The following is an 18423-nucleotide window of genomic DNA, read 5'->3' as shown; positions in this document are numbered from 1 at the left end:
GTATCCTGGAAGTGTCAGGGGCTGGATGCTGCCTGGAGAGCAGAAATGCTGGCTTTTGGGAGGAGATGTGATGGGCAAAGAGAGCATAGATTTTTCCTAGCTTGTTTATCTATTTCCCTTAATCTCAGCCACATATGTTCTCTAGCATTTTTGTTATTTCTTCGACATCGCAGTTCTCAATTAATTCTCTTTGTCACCTTTTTTATGTAAAGGTTTTGATCCAAGCAGAAGATCGGGCACATCGAATTGGACAGACCAGCTCCGTTAACGTCCACTACCTGGTGGCTAAAGGCACAGCGGATGACTTCTTATGGTAGGAAGTGGAGGGGGACATTTTGGTTCTCCTCCTGGCTGTTTTCAGTCTGTCCCACGTGATGTAAGTTGCTTAATGGTAGTGCTGATCTCCACAGCCTGCAAGGGGAGGAGCAGCAATTGCCAACCGATTGTAAGTGGGTGACATGGCCTGGCCACAGCGGATATAATTAAGTGGGTGATAAGCAAGGAGGAATAAAAGTAGTCACTGAGCAATCTGTCCATTTGAGTGCTTGGACAGGGAGCTATGGAGGAGAACTTCACTGTTGCTTTCCTCTTGGCTCTTCAGCGAGATCTTTGATGGATTAAAGAAGTGCTGTTGACCCAGCTCTGGGGAAATGGGGTCTGCGCCTTGCGGGCTGCAGTCAGTGTGCAGCAGTCCTTGTGGCTGGGAATCTGACATCCTGGGGGAATGGAGGAGCTGGGGAATCCTTAATGCTGCGAGGGAGCTGACCTGCAAATGATGAAAAGTAATAATCTACCAGCTGGTTCATTTAAAGTCCAAAATTACTTCTTTATTACCTCATTTAAAGGAGCGAATGGAGTAAGTGAACTTGTGCAGTTCCCAGAATATCATGATGGCAAATAATTATAACCCTACAATGAAGGGATCTGGAAACTAATGTGTCGCCCACGTTTCACGGAAATTTAATGACAGTAATTCTGCCTTTATTTGTGAAATGCTGTCCATGCAGTCGTTAATGCTTAACTGGATGGAAGCATGGCTCTTCAAATAAGGACAGGAGCATCTGTTTTAAAAGCAAGAAAAAGAAGAAAAAGACAAGGCTATTTGGTAAATGTGGTGTCGTGCTGTGGCCTTTGCCCCTTTCAAAGCCTCCAGTGTGGAGGTGCAGTTGGGACCTCACTAGACCTCATGGGCCAGTGAGGGATTATTCCTCCTGCAGTAGGTTGGGAGGTACCCCAGAAATGCTGATGCATCTGTTGCTGAGGATTATCGCTGCTTGCCTTGGAGGACAGGCTGTTAAGGCTCCCTTGACCTGCATCTCCTTGTTCTGACTTCATACCATTAGTCTTGCCACTTTCTCTCTTGGATATGCGACCCTTCCAAATATTTGTAGCCTGAAATCACATCCTCTTCTTGTTTCTCATTTAAATTGGATTGATGCTTCCTTAGATTTGATATCCCAAAACAGCATACAATCATCATAAACAATAATAGGGCAGGTTAAGGAGCTAATGAGCTTTGGAAGAAAAGTCATCTTTATACCGTTATAGTTTTTTCATCTACACGTAGTAAATGACAGTGTCTTTCCCAATGGATCATTGAATCTGGCATGTTATTTTCTTCCTTTCAATAACATCTGTTTCTCTCTCCTAGGCCAATGATTCAAGAGAAAATAAAAGTGCTGGGGGAAGCTGGTCTTTCGGAAACCAACTTTTCCAATACAGCTGAATCCACCGATTACTGTCCTAAGGTAACTGACCTGAGGGAATGGCAGAGGTCCCTGGGAGAGGCTGAATGCATTTGGGATTTTGTATTTCTAGATTTGCATGTGATGGGCAGTCTGACCTCACACCTGTTCTGCCTTTAATGTCAGAGGGTCATGGGTCAAGGGCCATGGGACTACCCTTTGATTGTTGCTTACTTTCACTGTGTGTGACAATGCATGTACAGACTCTGCCTGTTCTGATTTCTCAGCCAGATCCAAAGCAGAAGACCATCTATGAACTCTTCCAGAGGACCTTTTCTGATTGCAGAGATGACGATGATGAACTTTTGCTTTTGGAAGCAGCTGATGCTTGCTGTGAGTTTGACTCTGGCAGTGCCTGTCAAGACACAAACGAAGAGAGGTGTTCAGTGAGTTCCCCCAAAAAGCGGCGTATTGAGGAGGTTTTTGAAAGTGTAACATAAAAAAAAAAAAGGTGGCTAGCAGTTTTTAATATAAAAAAAAAAAAAAAAAAAAAAAAAAAAACACAACAAAAGGAATCAAGTATTATTTTTGAATTTTCAGAAATAAAAGACTGTTTTCTGTATCTCTAGCGTGTTTCATCTCAAAGGATGAGGAGACAATCTGACAGCATGATGGATGAGTAGTGCACAGCTGGCAGCCTGCAGGTCTTGCAGTCCTGCCTCTGCTGATGACTGAGTGGCCATGGGCAAGTAGCATGCTGCTTTGTTTTAGTAAGTCATCTTCTGTAGCTGTTTCATTTAGAAAGCAGGTAACTGTTGTCTGTCCACATTGCAGAGCTGTTCTTGAGGACTCATGTCTGAGCCTTCCATCTCAGAGAAGCTCAGACTGGATCTTTAGGAGTCACTTCACAAGCCCTCACGAACTGCCTCTGCTATTCACTTGAGTAGCGAGGAGAAAAGAAACTGGGATCTAGAGAGATCTTAACATTTTTGGAGGTGGGGGGAGAAAAAGGAGAGACCCAGGTTTTGTGTCTCTGCAGGGCAGTCGGTAGCTTGAAACCAAGCAGTGCAACTGCCTGCTAGCAAGTGCGTCTTGCCTGATAGGCACAAGTCTGCGTGAGCACTCTGATCTCTGGCCTCGTTCTCTACATTTTAGGACCAGCTCCATGGCACATGCTCACTTCAGTGGAGGGTGAAGCCTGCACCCGCTGTCAGGGATTAAGACTGGTTGCTCAGGGGAACGCGTGTGTGTGTGTTTTCTTTAAGACTCGAGACTCATTTCCACAGATGAGTGAGCAGAGGAGGATGTGCAGACTTCTGTTTTTGTAGGAAGCTGATTCCGGGTTGAATTGTTTAAATAAAAAGTTGTTTTTAACTCATGTTTCCCAAGTTTCCGGTGCTTTTTCTCTCTTAGAATGTCGTCGCCCATTTGGTTCTTAACTTTGAAAAGTACATGATGTAGTGGGAATTAGTGTGGTGATGTTTTTTGTTGGTTTTTTTTTTTTTTTTTTTTTTAATTTATAGTGGCCAAAAGGTTTGGTTTGTCTGGCGATGCTTTGTTTTGTGCTTCCTAAAACATGAAGGGAAGCTCACACGATACTTCGTTTAGAGGTGAATCGACAGCTAATGCCTGAGATACTCAGGGTGGTTAGGACCTGTTATTCACTCCTCTTACAGCTCTGTGCAGGCTACACTGAGACTGCCAAAAGCAGCACTGTTGCTGGGCGCGGTGATACTTCTGGTTTGTGATGGCTCAACCAAAATTCTGGAGTCTGTTTTTAATGCGGGCTTGATACAAAGGCAAATTTCTGTTTATCATGACTTGTCTTTTCGTGTGTGAATATTGTTGCCAATGCAGCGTAACGTAATCAAGAATTCACGTCTTTCCCAATTCTGATCTTAATACTGGAAGATACTTGGAAACGTGATAGCATTGTACAAACGTGACCAGGGAGTACAGAAGATAAAATTTCAGAGGGACCAGTTAGATGTGTTTTACAGCCTTAATCTGTGGATAAGGGTGAGGAAACAGCAAACTAAAGGCTTATGTTCGGCTTCTGGAGACCTGCAGCTAATGTTTTGTGCAGGCAGCATGCTTGACTGTGTACAGATAGATAGCAGACAGTGGCCAAAAGCCCTCTCTTCCATGGTTGAGGACAAAAAAAAAGGTTGTGCTACAAGATCAAGCTGATAGTAAGCGTGATATATTTTTTTTCCTGCTTCAAAGGGTTTGATTACCCCGTTTTCAGCAAGTGTCGTCATGGAAATGCCCTACAGGCTGTGTTTGCAATTGTGCTGGCTTTTCATTCATGACTGCAAAAGGTGCTTTGATGTGCGTACAAGCGCAGAGGCATCGGACCAGAGATCGTGTGACTGGCCAGCTGTGGGAAGTGTTTTGTCTCTGGATTTTAAGAGTGAGATCTAAACATCATTTCTCCTGTGCCAACAGTTGGCCAGGAGATGAATACACACTTCTAAACACTTTTAAATGGCTTCCTTCTTGAATGTGGAGTATTTAATCTGTTTCTAGGACACATGATCTTTCTACTTGCAGAGAAGGTTGTTCTGAGAAAGGGGTGAGAAATGTTGCCATCTGCCTGCTGAAAAACAAATGGAAGGCATTATTTGTGTACCCATAATGTCATCTCCTACAGGAGTAATTCTCTTCCTCCTCGTAAAGCTATAGCTACTTCAAAACAGTATTTTTTCTGAAATCTGCTGAGAGTACCCTTGGAGAATTCTGCTTCTCATAAACTCAATTTATCTTGCCCATATATTGATAAGTCCCAGCCCTGCTAGAAGAATGCAAGGTGCACTCTTTCTTTGTTAGGACCCATAAAAATCTCAGCTGGATTGCTGTAGAGTTACAAAGGCTCTTCAAGTACACTTGAGATTCACTTTAACTGTACTAGATGAAAAAAAGGGAGAAGAATCTTGAAGCAAAGTGCTTTTAGTCATTACATCAAGGCATTGGAAAAAAATTGTGCGTGCCTTAGCCCAATTACACCATTAGTCTGTCATTAATAGGAGGAGGAGGAGGTTGGGATGCTGCCAGGAGGCTTCGACAGGACCTCCAAGGCTTGCTGATGAGAATCTGTACAAGGTAGCGTGCAGGTTGGCAGCGAGACCTCCAGGCAGCCTCAGGAGTGTGCAACCCTTTGGGGACTCTTTCATTTGCCCATCAAAGACACTACTGGGATTTAAAAATCAAGGCTCTAATGTAACTGGAATGACATGTGGTGAGGCCTGTGAAACCGTGGGCTTCCTATGGGCCTACAGCCTTCACTGTTTCAGTAGGGTGTCTTCTGTGGTTCTTACCACTTGTTTTGGTTTTTGTATGTTCTTGGGAGCTTTTTAACGAGAAGACTCTTTCCTACCCGACCTGATGTAGCAGAATGTCTTTGTGCTGTCAGCGCAAATGGAAGTGACAAACATGCTGACCGCTCTTTTAAACAAGGAAGAGGCGCTACCAGAGCAACCCCAATTATCGGGTAACTGTGTGTGTGTTTGGATACACCGAAAGCCCTTCCAGATTCGGACTCGGAACTGCAGCCTGCCTGCTACTGTAGTGGAGCTGAGCTTGGAGCTTGGAGCGTTTTACTGAGGTGACATTTTCAGGAAGGACGCCCAACTAAAAACAACGGGTATTTGAGCACTGAAAAGGAGCAGTTTGAATGACGGCAGCAGTATGTGAAGCTGTACAGCCTCGGACATGCCAAAGAGGGCGAGGCGGTAGGCTGAGAAAAGGCAAAGCTCTGGGAGCTCTGCTGGCCTGTCTGTGCCTATCCATGTCCCTGTCACTTGGAAATACGCATTTATTTTCTCAATGCTGGAAGAGGCTGTAGTGTGAGAGGGTTGCATTTTGCTGTTGGCAGAGCTGTCTGGAATAACTGTAGGTGAGGGATATGACCGTGGACTGTATTGCCACAGCCACCCTGAACTCTGTAAATACAGACTGGAGAGCAGCGGTAGATCCTCAGTCCTGGATGTGCTGTCTTTTTATTTTTATTTTCTAACCAAATAGTCACAAAGCAGCGAAAGGAACCTTTTATTATATATATTTCTTAATACATTGGTACTGAAGATGTATCCCGTGAGTCATCATTAGGTTCTGAAAAGGGCAAATATATTCCTAGGCTGTGTTAAATGAGACTTTGACTCAGCAGAGAGCTAAATCCCATAAATTCAGCCCTACGGAAAAATGCACCTGCAAAAAAGTGCCTGGCAATGGTTTCAGCAGGTGGGCTCCCAGCCGCCTGGGCTCCCTCCTCGGGGCTGCGATGAATTTGCAGCCAGCTTTGAGCATTAAAAAGCGCTTGGGCTAACGAGATTATATTTCCTAATGGGGGTTAATGGGTGGTTAATCCTGTTAGCAGCACTGCAGAGCAGCAGCGGGCTGAGAAATCCCTCCCTGCGCTGCTCTGCTCTTTTGATATTGGTGTTTCGGGGAGCTGGGGGGGGGGCACTGCTAGGATTTTGGGAACCCCCTCCACCTTTTTGAGGGGGGTTTTGGGGCCATTTATTTGGGTATGGGGTGGCACGGGAAGGAATCACGGGTGTATGGGCATTGCGAGCTGGGCGTTTTGAAACCTCTGCTTTTAGGGCTGCTGTTAGAAATTTAGGGCTGGTTAGAATGTGTTCTTATTTATTTATTTATTTATTTATTCCTTTTGCACCTGCAGCGGGGCTGCTGAGCCTTTATCCCGTTTCTATTTAACAGCCACCAGAAAGGAGGCGGGCACGGCGAGGGCTGCTTCTCTGCTGCCTCCCCTGCCCTCTTGTGGGGTGAAGGTGCCCCCCCGCAGCCCTCCCACCGCCCTATTTTAACCCAAATTTGGGCTCTTTCGGGGGCCCCCTCAGCGGGGGCCGCGCCTCCCCTCAGCCCCGTCAGGCGGGGCTACCATAGAGTTCAGTCCTCCAAGCGGCGCAGACAAGCCCGGCCTCTCTGCCCTCGCTGACTTCCGGCGGCGCCGCTTCACCTCCCCGCGCATGCGCCCTGCGCCTTCCTCTCTCCGCGGCGGCTCCGGGCGGCAAGATGGTGAGCGGGGAGGGGGCCGCCGCCATCCGCTGCCATCCGCCGCCATCCGCCGCGCTGGGGCCGCGGGGAGCGGCCAGGGGATGGCGGGGGGATCGATGAGGGCGGGGGGAACGATGATGGCGGAGGGGCGGCCTCCGGCGGGGCGGCGCTGGGGGAGCAGCGAGCGGAGGCCTTGGGGGGGGGGGGGGGGGGGGAGGGGGGAGGCCAGGCCTGGGGATGGCGGTGCAGGGATCCTGTATAAGCTTGGGGGGGGGTGCGGCAGCACGAGGGGCTGGGATTTAATTAAACAACGCCGTGTGCGCGGTGCTAGGGGATGGTTTGGTGGTTGGGACTCGGGGTGGTCCCTGTTTGTTGGAGGAGGCGCTGGGGAAGGCGGTGAGCCGGGTGAAGCCGCGCCTGATGGCGGTGTGGTGGTGTTCGCCTCCCTGCAGGCCAAGCGCACCAAGAAGGTGGGGATCGTGGGTAAGTACGGGACCCGCTACGGCGCGTCCTTGAGGAAGATGGTGAAGAAGATCGAGATCAGCCAGCACGCCAAGTATACCTGCTCCTTCTGCGGCAAGGTGAGGCGCCCGGCTTCCTACGGCTGTACTCAAAAATCGGCCTGTTAGCGGTGGTGGGAATGGATTGCGTCTGGATTTCTTCTGCTCGACTGGCTTAAGGAAAATAAATAGTTTTTTTTGTGAACGTTAGGTCACCTTATAAAATAAAAGGACTTAATAGACATTTCAGGTGAATGCACAGTTGGTAGTTAAGTGGAAACAAATCTTTATTTCGTTGCCAGACTGTGTATTGTAGGGATCTGATGAAAACACCTGGCAGAATTTACACACCGTATCTGTAATCCTGATAATTAAGGCATGATTTGGGCTTCTTTTTCTTTTTTTCTTTTTCTTTTTCTTTTCCTTTTCCTTTCCCTTTCTCCTTCACTAACTTTACAGCATACCTGGGGAGGAAGGGACCTCTCTCTTCCCGCTTACAACTCTGACTGCACTTGGTTGTTTACATCTGTATGCGTTTTATAGCTCTGGATGGGGAATGATTACTGATAAGGAGGAGTCTTACTTGTTCATGTGTGAGCACAGTTCACTTGAATTTGGCTTTGACAGCTTGAGAGGCCCAGCAGCTTGTTCTTTGCCCAGACTATTGATACCTGTAAAGTAGGTATCTGTAGGTGACTAGAAAACTGTAAGAATTTGTCTGCTTTTTTATACTTAATGGCTTTCACATGTGAAGTGAGAACATTGGTATCTCAATCTGAATAGCTTAGACCAAGGTAGGTCTGAGCAAACCCGTTGTTATCTCCGCAAGACGATGGAGACTTCCCCAGGTGAAGAGAGTGAAGTGCCCACTCCTTAGGTGCAAAGAGCATTTGGTTCAGAGCAATCCTGGGATGTTCATAAAGGGCAAATAACAGCAGTGCAATGTTGGTCATAATGCCAGGGGAGAATATCAGTTGTTATTACCAGTATAACTCCTTAATATTTTTTTCTCCTTTAAAAAATAGATTTTTGATGGTGCGTTTAGAAATAACCCCCTTCTATTCCATATACGAATAAAAAAAAAATATTTCAGATGAACTCTCTGTTTTGAGAAATTGGAATGAAAACCTCTGATTCTTGTGTGTTTTAGGCAGCGCCATGGTGTGATGCTGAACTACTCACCTGAAGTTGGGTTTTAGGATAACAGCATGAGTTGTTGTGGGTTTTTCAGCTGTTGGAGAGTGTGTCTTTTTCTCTTCTATTACAGACCAAAATGAAGAGGAAGGCTGTTGGGATCTGGCACTGTGGATCCTGCATGAAGACAGTTGCTGGTGGTGCCTGGACTTACAAGTAAGGCAATAAAGAAGTTTCTATCAGCATTCATTTTCATGTGACTGAGACAACTGAGGGATTTTAAAATTTTTTAATTATAATCTGCTAATCATTAAGTAGATCTGTACTGAATTAGTGATGTGTTTTTTTCTCAATTTGGTTAATAAAATTTGATCAGACGGAAGCACTTGCTGTTCTTTCCAGTATCTGTTGTGCAGCTTTTGCCAATACTGCATTTCAGCCATGAAGTTCCTGCTAGTTTTGGTGTATCCTCCCAAAAATCTCATAATCTCTCTGGACTTTACCAAAGCAGTTGTTTTTGTTTTTCTTTTTTTTAAAGAAAAAAACAAGCAATTTTTGCATCTTTTCCCAAACTTGAAATCAACAAATCCAAACATCTGCAAATGTGGAAGCAAACATTTGTTTCTAAGCAGTCTCTCTTGTGGCTCTGCTGTAGTAGCATCTCTTACTGGAGATGCAAACGATACTTCTTGCTTATAGGAAGTATTCCGAGTGGGCCAGTTGTCTGGTGATGCTGGAGGGAAAGGAGCAGAGGTAAAGGCTGATCCATTCAGCTGTTCTCTGGGTGGAACAGGCTGCATGGCTGAGACCTGACAGCTCTCCTTCCAATCTATTTAAAAAAAAGATATTTTCACAGCTTGTGATACATTATTGTCTTTGATCTGGGGTGTATTTTTCCTCCCTTGGTTTTCTTGGCTGTAGAAATAGCGTAGTTGTGGAAAGACTCTTACCTCCTTATTTTGAAGTTTAAGCAGCGCTTTTTGTGGTTACTGCAGTAGCCTTCCCAGTTCAGAGAAACAGGTGCAATAGTTGAAATCCAAAGAAAACTTTCTTTTTTTCCCTAAAACAATTGAATCATTACAGTTTTTATTGTGATGGTGCCCTTGCATGCCTTTCTTTACCCTCCTTGCCCCCTCCCGTTCTGGTAGAGGACGCGGTTACCCCACACGACAGTCGCTAGGACTCAGCCCACGCGCTTGCGCACGTAGTTGTTGGATGCCGGGGTAATTTGGATTGAGAGGTAGCTGTGAAGTTGTGTGTGCGTCTGTAGGCATGGGCCTACGCCTTGTTGTCAGGAAAATCGACGTGGAGGTAGCCTCCTGTTGACAATGCAGTCGGGCGAGAACTATTTGATGAGTGCTTTGTCCAAAAAATAACTGGTGCGGGTTGTTGTGCTGCGCTGTGCAAATGACTCTGCTGCTTCTTTCAGCACCACCTCTGCAGTGACAGTCAAATCTGCGATCAGAAGGCTGAAGGAACTGAAGGACCAGTAGATGCTGCACCCTGCTCTCCTTCTGAAACATGCTTGTTTCCTCCACTGTCAAGATCTGTCCCTTTAACAATAAAAGGTGATATGGAGTGGAATCATGTTCATCTTTCTATGGAAAGTGCTGTCTTGCTGCATTATTATTTATTGGTATAACTACGGAGGCATTTGTATTTCTATCCAGTAGTTGAAAAGTTCTTATTACTGGTTAAGTCATTAAAAAACAATTTTCTATTCCATTTAATTTCCTACTTTGGTTCTGTTGCTTTAATGCACTGAGGTGAACGTGAGGAGAACTTGGGCACATCTTGAGGTGCCCTTGGTGTCTGTGCCTTGAGGAATAGCACAGAGCAAATGGAGGAGTGGAGGAGCGAGCAGATGGAAGGGGAGAGGAGAGAAAGTGGAACATCAGCCTGCCTGCTCCTGTTCGTCTTTGAGGAGGGCTTGGGAGAGCCGTGCATGTGCTGCAAGGAGAGAAAAGAGCATCGTGGCTTGAGGGCAGAGACTGAAATGAATAAAGAGCAGCTGTCATCCTCTGCTGCTGGCTGGTGCTGCTCATTTTCAGTGCCAGCTGCAGATGGTGGCTTACCTCAGCCCGTAGTGTTTTCTGCTGTGTGCAGATCTCAATATCAGCGCGCACAAATGCTGCGATTGGGTTGCTCTCCCTACTTGTGGTAGGGCTCTCATCTCTGTTCAAGTTCCTGAGTCCATTTTCATGCTTTTCATGTTGAGCCAACTCCTGGGACCATCAGTCTTGGAGGAAAAGCTGCTGTTTAGGCTAATAATTGCCTCCAAATCACCTCCTTAGACTATCAAGCTTGGGATACCGGAACATTATTTTTTTTACAGTTGATTTCTTAGGTGAGTTTTGATTTAGTTCAGGATTATGAGCTGGGCTTTTTGGTCACTGCAACACTTCTCTGGTCCTTCACAATACACATCAGAAAACACAGGTCTTAGTAATAGCCTTGATAAGGGCTAAAAGAAAAATAGTAAAGTAACTAAAGTTGCTCCAACTTAAAAACAATAAAGACAATAATGTCATTAATGAGCCCGATGTCTTTGGAAGTTGTATTCAGGAGAGGACTTAAATAGGAGCACTTTCTTAAGCTGCAAAAAGTCTTCATGCAACTCAAATGTTTGAATTTGGCATCCCTGAACCCCTTTCCTTTTATTTTAAAGTTCAGTGCTATAAGCTTCCCTTACTAAAGGAAAGGGTTTTTTGTTTTTTTGCTTAACTTGCATCAAAATAAAGAGAATTTCCCTTATTAAGGTGTTTTCATTTAAAATGGGAGTCCTTTTCTCAGAAAACTGTGATGAGGCCCTGGCTGTGCGCTGGTGCCTCGGTTTGCATCTTCATCCCATGGAAGCCTTAACTGATAAAACACGGGGTGTTGAGCTGTTTCCACAGGGAGGCACTGTGGGCAGCGGGTTTGGCAATCAGGGAAGGAGCAAAAAAGCGTTCTCCTCTCTGAGAGGGTGTGGAAGAGGTCTGAGATTCCTGCACAAGATGCTTCTACTGCACCAAAACTCCCTTGAAGCCTGTGGTGATGGATGTAGGAAGTTGTGGTACCAGCTTGTGAGGTGCCACTGGAAGCACAGGTGGGGGTCTGCGTGTTTTGCCTTTTGTTCCCCACTCAGGGTGCTTGGGATGTTTCCTTCCATTTTCTCATTTCTAGTTGCTGTGATATAACAGCCCTCTGTCTTCATTAATGCACAGGCCATAATTAAAGCACGTGGCTTTGATTAAAGCCTCCCCACCTGGCATGAAATAGCCACGCAGTAGCAGGTGCAGAGGATACATCCACGCTACCTTGATACCCCAAACCGATTTAATTCCCTTGGGGATTAGCGTGGGCGGAGGGTGGAAAAAGGGCAGGGTGGAAACGGGAAGAGAAAATGAGGCTGGGATTTGGGTTTGAGCTGCTCCTGCCTTGCCAGGAGCGAGAAACCCAGAGCCAGGAGCCGAGAGCTGCTGCGGCCGGGGCGATGCTGCGAGCGGCCAGCGGGCGCCACTGCCGCGCTGCGGCTGGGGGCTGAGCCTGGCTCCGTCCTTCCCTGCCCACCTCGGGGGTCCCCTGCTCACCTGTCCCCCTCCCCAGCTGCTTTCTCACGCCCTCCGGGCACGGAGCCGGGTGAGGATTTGGGGGCTCGGCGCCAAGAGGAGGAATAAACGGGAGCGGGGGGGCTGGGAAGCGGTGGTCAGCAGGCAGGAATTGGTGGAGCTGCTCTGTCGAGAGCATCTCTACGTCCTAGGGAGGTGCTGTGGCGTTGTGCCACGCTTTACGGAGCACGTCCTGGTGTGATTTCTCACGTCCACGAGCAGCAAAGGTCGTGGCCTCGCTGCATGCTTGGCTGCCTTCATCCCTGGGTGAGATCAAGAGGTGCCCGTGGCTTTCCAGAGCTCCCCCGAGCCTCTTTCTCTGTGCTGCACCCCAGGGAAACTCCCAGCAGCTGCTCCAGAATCAGTGCAGGTGAGTGGCCTTCCTGGGGCAGACATGCCCAGTCCTGGAAGACATATCCAGGTCTCTCCCCAGCAAGAAAGGAGCTTAGCGATGAAGTTTATTGACACTTTTACAGCTCAGCACGTTGGCCAAGAGGAGAATCAACCAGGGCTGGGGGCACTGTGGCGGGCTGCAAGCTGCCATTTGCTTTTATGCCGTGTCCCAGCTTCCAGCTGCTGCTCCTCTCACCTGGAGCTTCACCAGCTGCTCCTTTTGGGGACACAAAGCATCACAGAGCTGGCGGCACAGCTCTCATCGAACTGCTCAGGCAGCACGGCTCACGGCTTTAGGAGAAATCATTCCTCAGAGGATGCTGCGAAATAACACGCAGTGGCACGAGACCGTGTGTTCGCAGTGGCTCAGGGGGGTGGCAGAGGATCACAAGCTTAGGACCAGCCCCAGTGCCCTGCAAGTGGGCAGTTGCCATCGCTAACATGCCCTTGCTCTGTGTATTCGCCCCTTAGCGGATGTCTTTTGAGGCACGGAGCGTGGCGGGGTTGTGGATATGCCTCAGGTGCCCTTATTAGATGCCTGGATGCATTTTGAAAATGGCTGCTTAGAAAATGTCTAATTGCTATTCCACATATTCAAAGTGTTTTTTTTTTTTTTTTTTTTTTTTTTTTCTCTTGACAAGGCTTTGGCATGCCTTGGATTGCTAAATATACTTTCCTCTTGCAAATTCTTGGCAGGGATCTGTGTAAGGAATCACGCCAGGCAGTCTCTTCAAATGTTAACAAGCTCATCGGTGTGGCTTTCCCAGCGCAGGGTTTGTGCTCCCCCTTCCCATCCCCCCCCAAAAAACAGCCCTTCTCCTTTCTGTACAGCGTTGCTCCAAGCATACGAACAGTGGCAGCTCTGCAGGAAAGGGTTTCTCTAACCAGAGCTGAGAAAAACTCTCGTTGGGTGCTCAGCAGCTTGGTGTCACTGCCCTGCTCGGCCTCCTGGGGCTCCTACGAGTTGTGTGGATTTTGGGGTGCATCTGAAAAACCCAATCCGTTTCCTCTCCTCCCTTGCCCTGTCATGCTTTCCCCTCTGATTTTAGCAAGCTGGACCGTATCCCTGCATGGCAATCATAAATGTGATGTCTTGCTTTCAGTAGCCTATTAGCAAGTGAATGAGCTTGCCTGCCCCCTCTTTGTTCCCCCCCAGTGTGCCTACTGGTGCTGGAGCTGGTGCCTGCGGCTGGGCTGGGATGCCCGGAGCTGCAGCACGGAGCTTCAGGCCTGGCCTCAGCATCTCCCTCTTCCCCAAGCAAAGGGCAGTGCCACTATGGCACCTCAAACTACAAAAGCAAAGAAAAGGGGGAGAAGCCAGCACAGCATTGCCCAAACCCCAATATCTGCCTAAAAGAAACCTCCCTGGGCTCTGGCATCCCTCAATGTCAGGCCACAAACTTCCCTTGAGCTCTACCTGGGCCAGTCTTGCAGCATTTTTTGGAGAACCAAAGGGCTGGTGTCCTCTTGAGCTTCACCCACCTCTTTTTCTTCTCGTCCTGTATCGCTCACCTCCTGCTATGCATCCCTGTGCCTCTCCTGACCTAGAGCACGAGCAGCATCACCGGGAAAGCTCCTGAGCTTCCTTGTGCTGCACCTTCAGGGCTCTGCTGGCAGCACGCCCCAACCCGAGGGATGCACCTGATTTCTCAGCAGGAAAGGCAAACCTGAGCCGGCTTCTCCTCCCCAGCTCTGCTGTGGTGCTCACTGTCACGGCTGCCCCTTGCCCCTGTGGTGGCGGAGGGAGAGCTGGCCTGGGTTTCTTATTTTTGTGCAATGAGGGGCACGTTCTTGCCAGGTTGCACCAGCAGAGGCTTTGGGCTGCGCTTTTGAAATGTGAGTGATGTAAAAGATTTCCCTGGAATTTGCTCGGCTTCAGATGTCCTCTCCTGGCCTTCAGGCATCTAATGGATATGCTTCGGGACTGCGTGTTTCTGCTCAGGCTGGAGATGTTGGGCACCCCTCTGGTCAGAGTCCTGCCTGCTTTTCATGGCGAGAGCATGAAGAAGGGGCTGTGGGGGAGCTGCTGCAGAGGAGACCGAGCTGCGGGGCCACGGAGCCTGCGTTCATCCCATCACAGCCACGTGAGCAGAGGGTGGACAGCCAGGAGCAGACCTTGGCCCAGAAGACACTTTATAGGAGACGACTGGAAGGGTGGTCCAGGCCAGGTGATGATTTCCCCCTTTTACACTCGGTTGCTTCTTTTCTGTCTTCTCTCTGCTTGGGGCTTTCTGGTTTGGGCCCATTCCTGCAACGTGGGGCTGTTTACCTGGCGTGAAGGGGACCGTCTCTCATGGATCCTCTGGCTCTCGTGTTAACGATGACTTCTCTTTTGTATTTTGTCCACCAAAATGGAATATTTTCAGCCTTGACTCACTGGGCTTTTCCGAAGGGACCTCTGTCCACACCAGGGAATACTTATTTATAACTCGTGAATTTGGAGTCAGGAATTTGCTCTGTGACCTCTCTCCATTTCTTTGATTAAGTCTAATATTGTAAGAGGAACATTGTATTCTGCAGGCCTGGCCACCCTGAGACAAATGTCCTTCAAGTCACTGCTTTGTTCTCCCCTTCAGGCATTTTTGGACCAGTTCCAGTTCTTTGAAAGTGTGAAGAGAAGACCTGACTCTTCCAAATAAATATTATTTCCCAGGAGACGCTAAGTGGTGAACCAAGAGGGCCGTTGGCTTCTTCACTCAATAAAATTCTTCTGAGCCACCACCTACTACTGGGCCTCACCTTTGAAGGGAGAAGATTTGATGCAGAGCAGGATTCCCTGATATCCCGTTATTTACAAGAGGCAACGTGCACAAACACAAGAAGTTCTGTCTAAGCACCAGGAAGCACTTTGCTGGGCAGACGGCGAAGCACTGGCACAGGTTGCTCAGAGAGGCTGTGGAGTCTCCTCCTTGGAGATCTTCAAAATCTGGACACAGTCCTGGGAAATCTCCTCGAGGTGCCCCTGCTTGAGCAGGGTTTGGATGAGGTGGCCTCCTGAGGTCCCTCCCAGCCTCAGCCATTCTCTGATTCTGTGATCCCAGCTGTGAGGCCACACTGATTGCCTAAAGATAGGAACCTGGTCTCTGACAACGATGTCTGTTTCCATTCAAGCTGTTGGACTTGAAACTGTTTTTACTGTAATGGATTGCACTTGAGATAAAAAGGAACATTTAAAACCTTAATTGCAGAGCGGACCCAAGTCATGAAAGGGAAGAAGAGGAACAAATAAATAACCCAGGCATCAAACAACTGATTTTAACCTTAGCCTCCTGAAACTGTTATTCTTTGTGCATGAAGAAAAAGAAGAAAATAAATACAAATTCCTGTAGCAAGCAGAGATATTTATTCCAGAGTGGACCCACCTCTGACAAAAATGTTACATATGCCATGGTAATCCTTATGAACCTCCAGTGAAGACTATGCTGGTACCTATCAAAATGAAGAAAACAGTCAAAGAAAAGGTGGATGATAAACCATCAGGCAGATACGGAAGCCTAAAGAAAGTGCTTTGTGATCTGATTGTCCTGGAAGCAGTGCCTGGCAGCTTAAGATGAGGGTGCTTGTTTGATGATGATTTGTTTGGCCAACGTGCTGTCCTCCCTTTTTTTGCTACTCCCCCTTTCTTCTGTGTTCCCACCTTACATGCATTCTCCTGGGGGATGCGAGGTCCCTGAGGCACAGAACATCTCACTTTGCTCATCTTTGGAGGACTGAGCACAGAGGAACCTGCCTGCTGTCTGTCTTTTGCCTCTGTTGCTCACCTGGAGGATGGAGATCACCCAAGCTTTTGAGGATGTGCGTTGTGAGCGTTCCCTGCCGTCACCGCAGGAAGAAGACACGTTTCTCAAAGGCAGAGCTTGCTATCGCTTGCAGAAAAAGGGGTTATGTGGAAATGAAAGAGACTCTGGCTTGTGGTCTTGCTCTAAATCAGCTGCATTTTTAACATTCAGAAGCCAACAAAGATGAAAGACTCCTGGTCAACCTCTCCACTCCCTTGGAAAAAAAATACAAAGACTTGATAAATATTTTGCATTAATAAATTCCATTTGTCTTATAAAACAAAGTTTGCCAACTACCAAAGCAGGGAAAATATTTTACATAACTCTGAGTACGACGTCTAAAAGGTTGCTATGAGCCTGGTTTGAACAACTCTTTCCACAACCCAGAATGTGAAGGAATGCTAAGCTTCACTCAGGCTAGGACCAAGCTTGCTGCGTGTGCGTGTGCTTTTCTGCTGTCTGGTTGATTTTATTGCAGTGGAAGTGGCAGGCTGGCTGCCTTCTGGTCAGCAGAGGCTAGCAGGTGAGAGGTAGGCCATGGAAAAAGAGAAGAAGGCCCAAACGCAGCCCCAAAGCTGCTTGTGAACCCCAAATGATGTCCCTCGCTGTGCTGTGGGAACGTTGCTATAAAAGGCATGAAAAGCACAGCTGTCTACTATTATTGTTTTGTTATTAATTTTTAAGAGCGATGGTGATTAACCAGTGGAGCGGATTCCCTGGGGATGTTTCTTGGTCTGGACTACTGAGGCTTTCTGATTCTCGGGGCAGGGACCGAGCACTGGCTGTTCCTGCTGACCCCGCCAGTGTCTATGTGATGGGCTGTGTCATCCTGCTGCTCTGGTTTTTCAGCAAGGTGGTGATCATTTTTTTGTGTCTAGGGGACCAGCAGCAGCTTTTTCTTGCCACTTGCAAGCCCACGCCCTTGGTCTTGGCTAGCTCTTCCAGGCATACAGAAATATGAGTTGTTATTGAATAGGGTGGTAGAAGGATGAGGGACCCAAACCTGAGGTTGAAGCCCTGGGTTTGCAGGAAGCTGCACGAGGAGTTTTACATGCAGAAAGGAGAGTGAATCACCCCCTTCTTCCCCCAACCACATGTCCTTTGAGCAAGGAAGGGCTCTGAGGGTGCAGAACACATCATTTGCTGAGTTGACAGTCCCGAAATGATGATGTAGGGCCAAAGAAAGACGTTCTACCTCCTCCTTTCTGACCTAACTGCCTCCAGAGAAGGGATTGCAGCCAAGTATGTAGGAGCAAGTGAAGGTGGGAGAGAAAGATCTGTCAAAGGTTGGTTTCCGGGTGTAGTATCCTTACCACGGTGATAACCAGGCTTTCTAGATGTGCTCTTGGCTCACTAGGTACTGCGTTTTAGGTACTGGTTTTAAAACTAGTACCTAAAATTAGGTACTGCTTTTAACAGTCAACGTGACAATGGGACAGCGGAGGTCTGCCTCCAAATGACAGTCCTGAAACCACTCAGGATTTGGCACTCAGGAGCACTCTAAACCAAGTATGGCCTTCTGATTTTGTAGGGTACACATCATCATCATAGCTAACCAACCTCCCTCCACCCTTCTTGTCAGGCCTCCACCATTCTTCTCCTGGGTTATCAGCTTGGCTTGGAAGATCTGGGGTTGTTTTTCTTTGCAATTAAGTCAATTTCCTGGCCACCTGCGCCTACCCCCTTGAAGATGAGCTGGCTGCAAGTTTTCTCATGCTTACGCTTGTCCTTGAGCCTCCCTTTGCCCTGGGCCATCTGTCACCAGTGAACCTCGAGGGAAGGATGCAACCAAAGGCTCCCAAGCCTCTGTCGGTGTCAATGCTGGCCAACGCCATGGGTTAAACCTTGCAGAAAATGAGGGCTGCAGCAACTCTGGGTGCACCAGCATTGTCTTGGAACTCATCTCTCTGAAGCATCAAAGACCCTAGACTTACCTCTTGGGATGTGCATGCCAGGAAGATATGGCATGGCTCGAGCCTCATGGGAAGCAGCCGTTCCCTGTTGGGAAAACATCTGATATAGACGACTAAGGATTTATCCTGAATTGGGGTGAAAATTTATTTACAAATCCCAAACAATGTCCCTAGCAGAGCTATGGGAATGTTGCTATAAAAGGCACGAAAGGCCCAGCTGTCTGCGATTATTGTTTTGTTGTTAATTTTTAACAATGAGGGTAATTACCCATTGGAACAGATTCCCCCTGGGATGTTTGCTGGTCTTGGGTATTTAAACTATGAGATCCTCAGAGCAGAGACGTGTCTAGGGCAAAGTGTACGTTCAACACCGAAAACCGCAGCGCCTTCAGCCATGGCTTGTGCAAATCTAC

At 47.7% G+C, this 18423-nt stretch overlaps 2 protein-coding genes across 4 annotated transcripts in view; both read left to right on the top strand.

The window, feature by feature from the left end:
* The window catches only part of SMARCAL1 (SNF2 related chromatin remodeling annealing helicase 1), a 33360-nt gene extending 30029 nt beyond the window's left edge, over window positions 1–3331 (top strand). For 2 of the 3 annotated variants that reach the window (XM_082763337.1, XM_082763338.1), the window contains 3 exons: window positions 213–313; window positions 1652–1748; window positions 1973–3331. In XM_082763337.1, coding sequence (XP_082619463.1) covers window positions 213–313; window positions 1652–1748; window positions 1973–2185 — 411 coding nt within the window. In that variant the 3' untranslated portion in view covers window positions 2186–3331. The remainder of the gene's footprint in view (window positions 1–212; window positions 314–1651; window positions 1749–1972) is intronic. The other variant, XM_082763339.1, reaches the window with a different exon arrangement.
* A 3296-nt stretch (window positions 3332–6627) lies between these two features.
* RPL37A (ribosomal protein L37a) lies at window positions 6628–9942 on the top strand. The gene is made up of 4 exons (XM_082763944.1): window positions 6628–6722; window positions 7154–7282; window positions 8469–8551; window positions 9765–9942. Exons 1-4 carry the CDS (start codon window positions 6720–6722, stop codon window positions 9826–9828), a joined length of 279 nt encoding a protein of 92 aa, XP_082620070.1. The 5' UTR covers window positions 6628–6719; the 3' UTR covers window positions 9829–9942.
* The last annotated feature ends 8481 nt before the right edge of the window (window positions 9943–18423 follow it).

Source organism: Aythya marila (genome assembly GCF_965140915.1).
Source record: "Aythya marila genome assembly, chromosome: 6".
NCBI classification, from domain to species: Eukaryota; Metazoa; Chordata; class Aves; order Anseriformes; family Anatidae; genus Aythya; species Aythya marila.
Note: the sequence above shows the minus strand (reverse complement) of the source record. Positions and strands in the feature narration are given on the sequence as shown.